Source organism: Sorex fumeus, unplaced genomic scaffold (assembly GCF_029834395.1).
Source record: "Sorex fumeus unplaced genomic scaffold, SorFum_2.1 ptg000034l, whole genome shotgun sequence".
NCBI classification, from domain to species: Eukaryota; Metazoa; Chordata; class Mammalia; order Eulipotyphla; family Soricidae; genus Sorex; species Sorex fumeus.
In genome coordinates, this window is record NW_026606091.1 from 33,985,020 (window position 1) to 33,998,524 (window position 13,505).

Below are 13,505 nucleotides of genomic sequence, written 5' to 3' on the forward strand. Positions count from 1 at the left end.
TGCAGATCTGGGTCGGCTCAGGAGGGCACCTACTTGGCCGGAGAAGCTGGATTCCAGCACCCTGTCTCCCTGTGTGACCCAGGCCTGCCCTCTCCCTGGCAGTGCAATTCCTGCCTGCAAAGGACATTTTAGTGATTCTACAGTGCCATTGCTTTGGATCAAACTCCCTCAAGTTTGCCGGGAAGAGGCAGAAAAGCCCAGAGAAGAGAAAGGGCAGCTCAGGCCTCAGAGTTGCCCACTCAGCTACTGAGACCGTCCATTTTCTGGCCAGCTCAAGGGTAGGGACAGCGTGGGGTCTCAAACACCCAGGGAAGAAGCAGAGCATGAGAAGGGGGCCTTGGGGAACTCTGGCCAGACACTCACAGACCCTCAAGACTGGACACTCAGGCTCTCTGCCTGGCCTCTGTGCTCTGATCCTGCCTGGTGTCCGTCCATTCCTCCATGGCCGACAGTAACCGTTGCTCATGGACGGCTCCTTTGCAGTTCTTCGAGTATACATCCCGGAAGGAGATCCGCTACAACACCCACCAGCCCGAGGGGTGCTTGGCGGTGGAGGCGGGCGGGGAGAGCCTGGTCATGGAGCTCTGCCAGGACCCGGTCCCCAAGAACCACTACTTCCTCCTGCGCTAGGTGAGTGGGCAGTGTCATCTGTGCTGTCAATCTTGGGGCTGAAGTAGACCCCGGGAGTCTCAGGGAGGAGCAGGCCCCAGGCATGCTGTGATAAGGGACATGCTGGGAATGGGGGGGGGGGTGGGATGGGGAACTGTTGGTGCCTTTGTCTTGCAGGATCCCTAATGCTTGGCCTGTCTTGTTCACTTGGAGTTGCTGGGGTCTGGGCGGGGCTTGAGACCAGCCTGGGGGCTGCTGCTGCTGCTGCTGGAATGGGGTCTCCTTAAAGCAGATGTGAGGGCAGATCCTGCGGGGGGAGGGTTGGGGTGGTGGGGAAACTGTTTTACTTCTGTAAACCTCACCCCCATTTTCCCCAGCTCTGGAATCAGGGGGAGCGGAAGGGGAGATGGTCACAGGGGTCACCAAAGCACACACCCAGCCCTGGATTTATCCCACGTGGCCCCTCCTGAACTTCACCATTTACAGCCCTGGAGGTCCCGAGCATCACCGGGATGGCCCTGGTGGTCCCCAGCACCAGTGAGAACATACGTCTGACTTTTATGTTCGTGTGTAGACGTGAGGATGGCACTGTATGTACATGGTGTGTGTATGCATGTGTATAGATGTGTGGATTGTACTGTATGTGCATGTGTAAAAGTGTGCATTTTTATGTGTGTGCACGTGTATGTAAAAGTGAAGATGGACTATGTGTATGCATGTATGTGTGCACACTTTTGTTCACATATGTGTAGAAATAAGGGTAGCACTTTGTGTGAGCACCAGGCCTGGCTTCTTAAACTGTAGATCAAGACTACACACGGGGTTTGCATAACTTAAAAGATACTTGTTTTACTTTAAATTTATTTATGACGTAGGGGTCTGGAGCGATAGCACAGCAGGTAGGGTGTTTGCCTTTCAGGCGGCCAACCCAGGTTCAATTCCCAGCATCCCATATGGTCCCTCGAGCACTGCCAGGAGTAATTCCTAAGTGCAGAGCCAGGAGTAACCCCTGTGCATCGCTGGATGTGACCCAAAAAGAAAGAAAAAATCAAATAAATTTATTTATGATTTATCAAATAAATATTTGTATCCTTATTTTACATACCTCAAAATCAGGGGCCACGGAAAAAATTTCCTAACAAAAAGAGGTTGCTAATGGGAAACTTTAAGAAGCTCAGAGAGAGAGAGAGAGAGAGAGAGAGAGAGAGAGACAGAGAGACAGAGAGAGAGAGAGAAAGAGTGGGAGAGGAAGAAGGAGGAGAAAGAGAAACTTTATTATACATAATAGAGATTGAATAATAACAGTAAAACCTGAAAAATTGCCAGAAACAAGGACTAATAAGTTACTGTAGCATCAGACAGTAGAAGTCAGAGCAACTGAGTGGTAGGTATGTCTTGGGGAAGTTTAGGAAATCATAAATTGGTGGCAGAGGAGAGAGAGGAGGAGGACTGGGCCACTCTCCCTGACAACCACCATCCTGTTACCACGACTATTTCAATAAATGGATCCATCATAGTCTGTGTGGGTGTGTGGCATTGGGCGGGGCGGGTCCTGCCAGGAATGGCTCGTGCTTCTGGATGATGAGGAATCCGTGCCATGGGGTCTCACCATGTCCAGAGCCTGTCACTGCCCACCCATAGTGCCTATCCCGTCTATACCCCCTCTGCAGTGCCCCCCAGGAAGAGCCCCCCACCTTGCCCCAATGCTATGTGAGTTCCCACCCCTAGTGGCCAGTCGATGTTTCAGGATAAGGACCTACAAACCTCCAGGTATTTTCTAAGCCTCTCAAGGACTGGATGGACCTTTTCTGCCCAGAGCCTCACCCCAGTGTGGAACCCTTCACTGCCCACAAGCTCCCCAGACAGCACAAGCCCACAGTGACCCTGTGCCCCAACATCAGAGATGGATTTGATTTTCAGCCCAGCGAATGTGAGAGGTGGAGATGTCAGAGCTACAGGAGACAGCCGCAGACCACTGGGGCCTGAATGTGCTCAGGGAAGGGAGGACAGGGGCACTCTGGGGTGCCATAGTGGGCACGGGCGATATGGGGGAGTTGGGGTTGCTTTCAGGCTGCAGGACTCGTGAGGGCAGCGTGGCCAGGCTGAGTGGCCCTAGTTGGGAGTGTGTGTATTGAGAGGGATTTCCAGAACAGGCTGGGAGCAACATGAGAGAAGCGTCCAGCTTCCCCAAGGCCAAGTCTGGTGTCCAGCTCCCAATAGGATGGACTGAGTCTCAGAGAAAGGGGCAGAGCTGGGATGGGGAGATTCTGTGGGGTCATTAAGAGTCCTCCAGGGCTCAGAAAGGGAAGTCTCTGTGTAACACGGGGAACTGGTCAGGGACTGACTGGGTCTGGGGGCTCAAAGGCCCCACAAACTGGCTGCTGGCAGTCTGGGAGGAAGCAGAGACAGAAGGACAGAGCGAACGTGGACAACGGATATGGCGGGAGCAAGAACTCTGCGGGCCTGAGGAGAGGAGAGGGGAAGGGCAGGCAGGGCAGGGGCTCCAAGGACAGAAAGGAGAGGGGCCTGGGGAGGGAGGGGCGGTGAGGACAGCAACCAGGACAGCCCCTCTGCCAGGCTCGCTGGGCTCCCACAGCAGCAGCCAGGCCAGACCTAGGGGTGCTCAGGGGCTAATCCTGGCAGCTGCAGCTCAGCCTGGGCACGGGGGGACGTGATCTCTTGGAATGAGAAAGTCGTGGACTGAGCTATGGGAGACCGAAAGGGTCAGTGCTCCTGGCCCACCATGGGGCCCACAGAGTTCCAAGCCACCATCGTCGGTAGGGGGCAGTGCCCGAGGGTCCGGGTGGGGGTGGGGAGGCCCGTCAGGCCCACCAGGGCAGAGGCTGGTGCAGCCTTCATCCTGAGGTTGCCCCTGGAGCTCTAGGTTTCCCCCTGGCCAATGGGGTTGCAGCCCCGAGGCCACGCCCCCATCCCTACCTATAAAAAAAGCTCGTGGCCCCGCCCCTCGGGGCACCCTCTCTCCAGGATGCTTGAGAGGGAAGTGGCCCTAACACACCTTCCCCCTGTTGACACTTCGAGGGGTCATCTAGGGGTCACCTCCAGATGGTGACCCTTCTACGGGTCATCTACGGGTCACCTCTAGGGGTCATCTCTAGGGGATCTTTGGAAATTGGCAGAGCACAACGGACGGTAAGAAAAGGCCCTGCGTTGGCCCTGCACTGGTCACTGTATGGCCCCGAGGCCACAGGATCAAGCCCGGGCCCATTTCCAGCAAGTCTTCCGGCAGTTTTGTCCCCAGCAGCCTCTGTCCTCGTCAGGGTCTCCCGGGACTCTGGGATGGGAGTCCCCAGAGAGCCCCTCTCCAGGACCTGTCCGTTCCTGTCCCCAGAATAGCACCTCCTGGGCTTCTGCTGTCCAAAGACCTGGGTGGCTGGACACTGGCTCCCCAGCTCAGGAAACAATGGGGGTGGGAGCTCAGGGGAATGCTGAGGAGCTGCCTCAGTGGCGCTGGGGAGTCAAAGTAGGGTCCTCGGGTGCGCAGACCCCTCACCACAGACCCTCCTGCCAAAAACCTCTTAGCGTGTGACCACACTCTTCCCCCTAAGTTAGGACTGAAAGAGATGGAAGAACAGAATTTTAAAACATCAGATATATCTTGTAAAGGCGGAGAGTCACATGACACCGCGTCATCTGTTAGGGGTGAATGATTTGGGCTGGTGCTTGGCACGAGGAGTTTGAAGCCTGTGATGTCTGAGGAGGGCAAGGCAGGGAGGAATCACTCAGAGTGTCCCGAGGCCACGGCCACATCCCTGCCTATAGAAAAGGCTCCTGGCACGCCCCACGTGACACCCTCTCTCAAGGAGGCTTAAGGGAGAAGTGGCCCCAATGCACCTTCTGCATGTTGACCCTTTCCCTAGGGGATCATTGGAAATCGGCAGAGCATGAAAAGATGGTAATAAAAAGTGCTAGGTCGGTGCAAACCCGCAAGCCCAGGGCCATGCGCTGGTTCTGCACTGGTCAGTGTGTGGCCAGGAGGCCCAGGATAAAGCCCCCGGCCATTTCCAGCCAAGTTTTCAGGCATTCTTGTCCTCCAGCAACTTCTGCCCTCGCCAGGGTCTCTCGGGACTCTGGGATGGGAGTCCCCAGAGACCCTCTCTCCAGGCCCAGTTTCCTCCTGCCACCAGAATAGGATCTCCTGGGTTCCCACTGATCAAAGAACTGGGTGGCTGTACACTGGCCCACCCAGCTCAGGAAATGATGGGGGTGGGATCTCAGGGCAGCACTGAGGAACTGGGGAGTCAAAGCAGGGTCCCCGACTCCCAGACCCCTCATCACAGTCCCTCCTAGCAGTGGGTCTAACTGTGCGAAAACACCCCTTCCCTCTTGTTTGGGACAGAAAGAGCTGAAAGAACAGAATTTTAAAACATCAAGTGTATCTTATAAAGGCGGAAGATTGCTTGGCAGAGCGTCATCCTTTAGGGGAGAGTGATTTGGGCTGGTGCACAGCACCAGGAGCTTGAAGCCTGTGATGTCTGAGGAGGGCAAGGCGGGGAGGAGTGACTTCGAGTGTTGAGGGAGGGGCCCTGTGAATGGGGCACTGTGACAGGGGAGACAGGCTGGGAGCAGGAGCTGGGCGAGTCTCCCCGTCCCTCCGCACCTGTGTCCTGCTCTGCGGGCAGCCAGAGGAAATGGGGTCAGCTGTCCACTCCCCAGAATTTTACGACCATGAAAATGCAGAGAGCTCTAGGGCCGGGACATAGAACGCTTGTTTCTAGTTGTCCCTCGTGTCCCTGCCAGCACTGCCAGGAGGGCTCCAGTGGGTCCAAAGCAGGAAATAATCTACTTAGCAAGGGGCCCGAAGCAGCAGTTGGCGGTGAGAAATGAGCAGCCCCCGAGATGAGCAGGAGGAACCAAGAGTCGGGGCTGTGGACCATGAAGTTTGGGTGGGGTTGAAGTTCTGGGGTCCTTGACTGTCTGCTTCCTCTCAGGTTTACCGGCCTCTGGGTGCCCCCGAAACAGTCACATCGTTGACAACATTTCCAAGGACAGGTGGAGGCAGGAGGTTCCAGGAACAACGGGTGAACCCGGAGAACAACTGCGGATGTGAGTGGGGGCCGAGGGTGAGAGAAGCGGGTGCAGCACCGCCTGGAGTCTGAGGGCTGAGGGGTGGCCGGCCGGGAGCCCGGCCAGGATTGAGTTGTGTCTCAGCAACAGTGGAAGGGGTCTGGGTAACATTTCCCAGTCTTGGAGCTGGGCGAGTCTCCTATCATCTCCAATTATCACCTATCATTCCAACATGTCTTCACTGCGAGCCGACGAAAAGTTGCCGTACTCGAAGAGTTTTGAGAGAGGGTGCAGGGGTTTGCTGGCCATCAGCTCCCCTCCACCCTGGGGTATTCTTGGGGCATAACCATTCAGTCTTCTGGGCTGTGACTTTCCTGGTCTGTGAAATGGGCTGGTGAGACCCCCTGTGAGGCCAAGAGCCTGCCTTGGGTGATGGCAGGAAGGACAGGTTAGAATGCCCTAACTGAGGGCTGTGGTGGCACTGACTGGCCCACACTACACAGAGGGGTCTGGAGTTGGCAGTTGCCAGGTAGGAATCAGGGTCCGAGGCAGAGGGAGACCCAACTCCTACGCTCTGGGACAAAGCACCCATGGGAGCTTGTGGGTGAGGGTCCGAGCCCTGCATCTCCTGGCTGGGATCTAGTCGGCCCTCCTGCCTGTCCTCACAGACACTGTCCTACCTCCCCCAGATGCCAGGGCAGGACGAATAGGTGCAGTGCCAGTGGCTTCCCTGGGGCCGATCTGCTGGTACCTGGACATGCACATGGCTGCCGACAAGAGCACCTGGATGCCCGCAGTCACCTGGGCTCCAAGGAGGAGCAGCTGTACCAGCGGATGCTGCGGCAGAAGCAGCCCATAGACCAGCTGCTGCAGGTGCCACCAAGGCAGCAGGCCCTGCTGGAGACCGCCATCAGGGAGCTGAGGGAGACCAGGTGAGAGAGGGGCCACGGGCTCTGGGGCAGGAAGGCCCTAGACCTGCCTCCTCACCTAGTGCCTTCACCCCAGGTGCTCTTCTGTGGGACTCAGCAGCAGAAACAGCAGCTGCAGAACCTGGTGAAAGGGAAAGGAGACCCGGAAAAGGGTGAGTGACAGGGAGAAGCCCCTGTGGGTCAGAGGGCGGGGCTACTGGGGAGGGGAGCCAGGCGGCCCCACCCCCAGCCCCCCACCTCCCTTGCTTGGCTGAGACCCTAATGCTGCCCCACATCCCATCCACTCCAAAGGGATTGGCGTGGAGACAAACAACACACAGGTGCTCCTGGACACAAAACGTGAGGAGCTGGAGGCCACAGAGAAGGAGGAGGCGCAGGGGGCCAGGCAGGAGGAGTGCCAGAGTCCAGGAGCTGGAGGAGTCAGTCAAGTCCCAGGGGGCAGGGACCATGGCCTGTGTGAGATCCAGAGACGCTCCTGTTGCTGTCCTTAAGGAAGAGGAGTCCACCGTCATCGGACCCAGGTCCTGTAATGACCCGCCGAAAATCCAGAAAACGCAGCTGGTCAGCAAGAGCTCCACTGGCAGCCTGACACCCAGCTGACACCTCGATTTTACTGCACCGACGCACCCTGCCGCTCTCACCCAATTGATCTCGCCCAGCCCCGTCCTCCCCACGCCACCCGAGTTCTGCCTTCTTCCTCTGCCCTTTGCTCTTCTCCCTCCACTAGAACCAGGGATATCCCTCCCTGCAAGACCAGGGATCAGGGCAAAGGCACAACTATTCTCCATCTCAAGACACAGGATATCAGGGGGACAGTAAAATCTCCTTCCACTAGACCCAGAGATGTCGGGGGAAAAATATCCCCACCCCTGGGCCCCCCAGGGATCAGGGGGCACAGTTTCCCCTCCACTAGACCCCGGGAGCAGGGGGACAGAAATGTCTCACCCCCTAGACCCCAGGGATCGGGGGCTAGAGATGTCCCCCCCACTAGACGCCAGGGATCAGGGGGGCCCGAGACGCCCCCTCACTAGACACCAGGGATGGGGGGCCAGAGATGTCTCCCCCAAAACTGGACGCCAGGGAACGGGGGGGCCAGAGATGTCCCCCCACCACTGGACGCCAGGGGTCGGGGGGGCCAGAGAGGTCCCCCCACCACTGGACGCCAGGGATCGGGGGCGCAGAGAGGCACCCCCAGCACGGGACGCCAGGGATCGGGGTGGGGGCCAGAAAGGCCCCCACCAAACTGGACGCCAGGGATCAGGGGGACCAGAGAGAGAGATCCCCCCCCCCACTCTACGCCAGGGATTGGGGAGGGCCAGAGAGAGAGGCCCCCCCACTAGATGCCAGGGATCGGGGGGGCAGAGAGAGAGGCACCCCCCCACTGGACGCCAGGGATCTGGGGGAGCCAGAGAGAGAGGCCCCCACACTGGACGCCAGGGATCTGGGGGGCCAGAGAGAGAGGCACCCCCACCACTGGACGCCAGGGATCGGGGGGGCAGAGAGAGAGGCACCCCCACCACTGGACGCCAGAGATCGGGGGGGTGCCATTAAGAGAGGCCCCCCACCACTGGATGCCAGGGATTGGGGGACGCCAGAGAGAGGACCCCCCCACCACTGGACGCCAGGGATTTGGAGTATACAGATAGAGACTCCCCCCCCAATGGACGCCAGGGATCGGGGGGGCAGAGAGAGGCCCCCCCACCACTGGACGCCAGGGATCGGGGGAGCCAGAGAGAGAGGCACCCCCACCACTGGACGCCAGGGATCGGGGGGAGTCAGAGAGAGAGGCCGCCCCACCACTGGACGCCAGGGATCGGGGGGTGCCATTAACAGAGGGCCCCCCCCCCACCACTGGACGCCAGAGATCGGGGGACGCCAGAGAGAGGACCCCCACCACTGGACGCCAGGGATTGGGAGGAGACAGAGACTGCCCCCCACGACCACTGGACGCCAGGGATGGGGGGGCAGAGAGAGAGGCCCCCCCACTGGACGCCAGGGATCGGGGGAGCAGAGAGAGAGGTCCCCCCCACTGGGCGCCAGGGATCGGGGGGCCAGAGAGAGAGGACCCCCCACCACTGGACGCCAGGGATCGGAGGGGCCACAGAGAGAGGCCCCCCCACGAGTGGACACCAGGGATCGTGGGGGCCAGAGAGAGAGGCCCCCCCACCACTGGACGCCAGGGATAGGGGGGTGCCATTAAGAGAGGCCCCCCCCACTGGACACCAGGGATCGGGGGAGACCAGAGAGAGGCCCCCCACCACTGGAAGCCAGGGATCGGGGGGGCCGAGATGTCCCCCCCACTAGGCCCCAGGGACCGGAAGGGCCGAGATGTCCCCCTCCACACTAGGCCCCAGGAAAAAGTGGGGAAGAAATGTCCCCCTCCACAAGACCCGAGGGATCAGGATGGCAGATATATCCCCCCAGCACTAGCAAACAATGATTTGGAGGTCAGAAGTCACAACTCAGCTCTCCCCTCCCCATTGTGGGGTCCTGTTTCTGCGCATGACAGCCCTGAAGCTTGGCCGCTGGTACCATCCAGTCACCGGATTCTACACACTCTTTGGGGCTGTTTGGGGACTTTGTATTGCTGGCTGAGAAGAGGGAAGGAGGAAGGCGGGCTTTGTCCCTGACCGCCACTGTCTGATTTTCACGATTGTTGCAATAAATGGATCTATCCCAGGCCTGTGTGGGTGTGTGTGTCACTGGGCGGGGCAGGTCTGGCCAGTAGTTGACAATTGCTTCTAGATTGTGGGAAGCCTCGGCCATGTCACCATGCCAAGACGCGTCACCTGCCTGCCCCTGTGTGAAGCCTGTCAATGACCCCAGGAGAGTCCACCCCAAGGGTTGAAGGTCTCAATCACGGATGCGTCCCCAGGAGGGAGGGCAGGATGCAGCACCCAGAGCCCTGCCTTCCACTGCAGCACCTCCATGGCCTCCCCTGCCCCTGGTGCCTGTTTCCCCATTCCCCTCTGCAGTGCACCAGGGACAGACCCCACTTTGCCCCCTAGTGGCCACATCAGGTTTCTCAGGATGAGCACTTGAAAGTGCTCCTGCAGCAGGTGGGTCCAAGGTGCTGTCCCCTCAGCCAGGCTCCCCCTGGATGGCACCCACCCTAGCAGGAAGACAGTGTGTTATCAGTGGAGCAGGATGGGGCCGTGGATGGAACATGTTTCTAGTGTCCCCGAGTCTGTACGGAGCTGATCCCTGATAATAGCGCCCCACTTCTTTGTGGACCATCAGATTCCCTAATACAAGTTCCACTGCCACCATCACAGCACGGTCAGACCCCATGTAATAGAGAACCAGGCCCCGACTCCTCTTTGCTCCTGCACACCTGGACCTGTTGGGACAGCCTTGGCTGAGTGACACTCTACTGGTGACAAGAAGTGTGTCCAGATTCATGTATCAGACCAGATGGTAAAGCCTCAGAAGGCAGAGCCATCCTGTTCCAGTCATTTCCAGGAATTTGGTCAGCCATGCCCCTTCCTGCCTGTCACATTCCTACTTGGATTGGAACCAGGGTTCGGGGAGGCACCAGGGATCAGCCTGGTAGGGCTGTTCAGGGCAGGCACAGGCTGGTCCCGGTTTACCCCTCGGTGCCCAGTTCATAGCCCTTCCCCTCTAACTGCACCATGGGCCTGGGGCCGCCCGTTCACTCTCATGGATCTTCACACCTCACACATATCCTGCACACCCTCTCGAAGCTTCTACTGGGGCTCTGGGCTTAGTTCTCTGTGTCCTGCCTCTGGGCCCCTGGGCTCTGGAAACACCAAGTCCAGGTTTTCCTAGAGGTTTGGGGAGCTGGGAGACTGTGGGGATCAGGGGCTTGAGCCCTCTCACCCCTTGCCAGTGGTGAGAGCTGTTCTCCCATTGAACGACTGTCTTTGGAGTTTTTCCTTTTAGGATCATACAGAGTATCACCAAGACAGGTGGCACCCAAGAATTTGCTGGAAGCATCCTAGTGTATTCCATGTGTGCAGGCTCTACCCAGCTATCCCCCAAACGGGCAGTAGCAGGTCACAGCATAATTATGTAGGTTGTTTACAGGCTACCTTGATTCTGCGGAAACTACTTTCATCTAACATGCAGTGGTGCCTAGTGCTCTCAGGTGCTCCCACAGTGGTGATTCCCGTTTCTACGCTCAGTGTTCGAGCGTTCCTGTGAGCCCCTTCCATCCCTGCTCGGGTAACCTGCTTTCCCTTAGTCTCTTGCTCGGTGAGAGATTTGGGAACCCCATCCGGGTCAGACAGAAGGACAGAGATATATAAATAAAGTTAAGGAAATAGGAGTAGCTTACTGGGGGCGCTCCCGGGCGGACTCTCCGAACCTCAGGTGAGGCAATGGTACACCCGCGCCCTGGGTTAGACTAAGGGGGCTATGAAGTTGTCTTGGTCTGGTCCTAGTCATCTCTTCGTGGGTCAGTGTTAAGGAACATGGAATGAAGCCTGGTGGCTTCCTGTCACCAAGTGGGCATTAAGTCTTGTCTTCCTCACCTGGGACAAGGTGATCTATGACTCCAGGAATGTTGCTGTCCACTCAGCAGGTTGCCATTTGGTTCTGGTCACCATTTTGTCAGAGCAAACCTCACATTTGATTCTTGTCAAATTTGGTGATTCCTGACCCATCCATCTTGTCCACCTCCTAGAGCGGGTCTCTCAGAGGTCCTGCCTAGTTTTTCGCTTCTGCCTCTTGTTGCCTCCTTGGTTCCCTCCCCTTAGGCTTGGCAGACAGAATCATTTGCGAGCCCCCCTTAGCTCACCCCGCTGCGGCTGATCCTGACAAACTATCACCTGCAGGTTAATCTTCTGGCGATGCTCAGTGATGAGTTTGTCTGGGATTGTTTCCCATTTCTCTCCTGACTCTGAGAGATGTCCATTCTACAGTGAGGCCCTCAGGAGTGGCCAAACCTGACCACGGCTGGGCCTGACCAGCCTCCAGCTCCCTGGCCCTTCTCGAGTTCATTCTTTCAACTGGCTCAAAGCCCCCTCCCCCTCCTGACTGGTTTGAGTAGAGCAGCATTCAGTCCTCATTGGAGAAAACACCTTTTCCTCCCTGCTGGGCACTGAGCAGGCCCAGGGCCCATTGATTGAAGAGACAACTGCAGCCAGGGAGTCAGTTTGGTTCTGGACCCTTACTGCCCATGGCATTCTGGACCTGTAAGGTGTTTTTCTACCTGGGTGGCCAGTTGAGTCAGAGACCCTCTTCCTGTTCCCAATCACCACAGCCCCCATCTGGCCTCTGGGGCACACAGAGCAGTGAGGAGACCAGAATCAGCCCTGGGGATGGGGTGATGTTTTTTCACCCTGGAGGCTCAGCACAACTCCCCATTTCTATTACTGTTAGTATTTGTGACCAAGGAGACCAGGGCTAGTCTAGGTGCTGGCAGCAGTGCCGTTGGGGCAGACCCTCAGTGCCCGAGCGTTTCCTGCCCTGCTCACACCCAGCATGCCTCCAGCTCTCCCTGCCAGAAGACCCACGGTTCTACACTTGGACACGGTAACAAGTTGCTGATGCAGATGTTTCTGTTTCCTCACCTCTTTAAGTTAAACGTTTACAGCAATGGTGAAATTTTCTTCTCATCAATGTTGCCTGTCATCTTTCATAAGCTCAGTAAGAGAATTACAGATTCCTTTAATCTGCCGCTTCAAATTTAATTCAAGGTAAAGTCAGGCATGAAAGGTCAGATCTGTTGGCTTTTTCTGGCCCATGTCTTATTCTCCTCCTCCCCAGACTCCAGTCCTGGGGCCAGTTTTATTTTGTCTATCCCAGACCCAAGGGATCTGTGTCCATTCTTTTGGCCAGAGACTGTCCCATGATGTACTCTGGATCATCTCACATGTGGGACCTTAGGCCTTCCCTTGTCCAAATCAGGGTCACCTGGCGCCTGTCCGAGGTCCATCCAAGGCCCTCCATGCGATGCACATTTGGAATGTTTGAATCAAGGACAATCACTGGGAAACTGAAGCTTTAGTAAGATGAATGTCCAGGATGAGATCAGGACCCACCTGTGACTGCATCAAGCATCAAGCAGTGTCTGTGTGGCAGTCTCTTTGCCAGGAGCCCAAGAGCATACCAAGGCCATCAAGGAGAGAAAAACTAACATTTCCCTGATAGTCTGGTCTGGGAAATGATGCCCTTCAGTCTACATAGTTTCACAGCAGAAAATTCCCAACATCCTCACTGAGCCACATGCCGAAAACCAAAGGAAACATATGGGCTTTACCTGGAACTTGGGAGTCAACATCCTAGACCAATCAATGCCCTCAACCCCACATAAAAATTCCAGAGTCATTTTGGCGGGGACCCCACATTGTAGATGCAAGAGAGAAATAGTCACAGGCTAGGAAACAGCAGAGACCCGATGAGGCCCGCGTGGGATCCTCATGCTCCCGCACTGCACTGACAGGCAGCTCCTGGTACACGGCCAGGGCGAGGCTGACTGCTCAGTGGGATACCAAGCAGGTCCCCTCTTCTGACAACACTCTCTGGGACCCCTGTGTCTTCCTGAGTGTGGTGAGTCTAGGGCATGATACCTGCCGCTGTGAGAGCCGTGGGGTTCAGGGACCTTGCAAAAGGGTCCGTTCCTGGGGCAGGGGAGGGGGCATGTGGAGGGCTTCTTCCTTCCAGTCCTTACCCAACACTAGCCCACAGTTGGAAATTTGGTGCCTGAGCCCCCAGGGTCACAAGGCACTTCCCCAGAGGCTAGTAAATACATGTCATCTTGCACTTCCTGAAAGTCACGGGGTAGGTGGAAGGCTCCTCTTAGGGCAGAAAGGTGGCAGGGTGAGGGGAGTGCTGGACGTGTGCCAGCCCTGCCCTCCGGCAGCTAAGGAAAAGTAGCGGCCCTTGAGTACAGTTCCTGACCTTCCAAAGAACACCAGACTCCCACTCTGTTCTTCCAAGACTGTGGTGAGCCACCCAGGAGATACACGTATAATACTA

General features: G+C 57.2%; 1 protein-coding gene across 1 annotated transcript in view; it reads left to right on the top strand.

The window, feature by feature from the left end:
• Positions 1 to 13,505, top strand: part of LOC130026638 (polypeptide N-acetylgalactosaminyltransferase 12-like) — a 63,220-nt gene that overhangs the window by 19,582 nt on the left and 30,133 nt on the right. The window contains exons 9-10 of the mRNA XM_056117470.1: positions 484 to 623; positions 1,184 to 1,199. Of these exons, the coding sequence (XP_055973445.1) occupies positions 484 to 623; positions 1,184 to 1,199 (156 nt within the window). The remainder of the gene's footprint in view (positions 1 to 483; positions 624 to 1,183; positions 1,200 to 13,505) is intronic.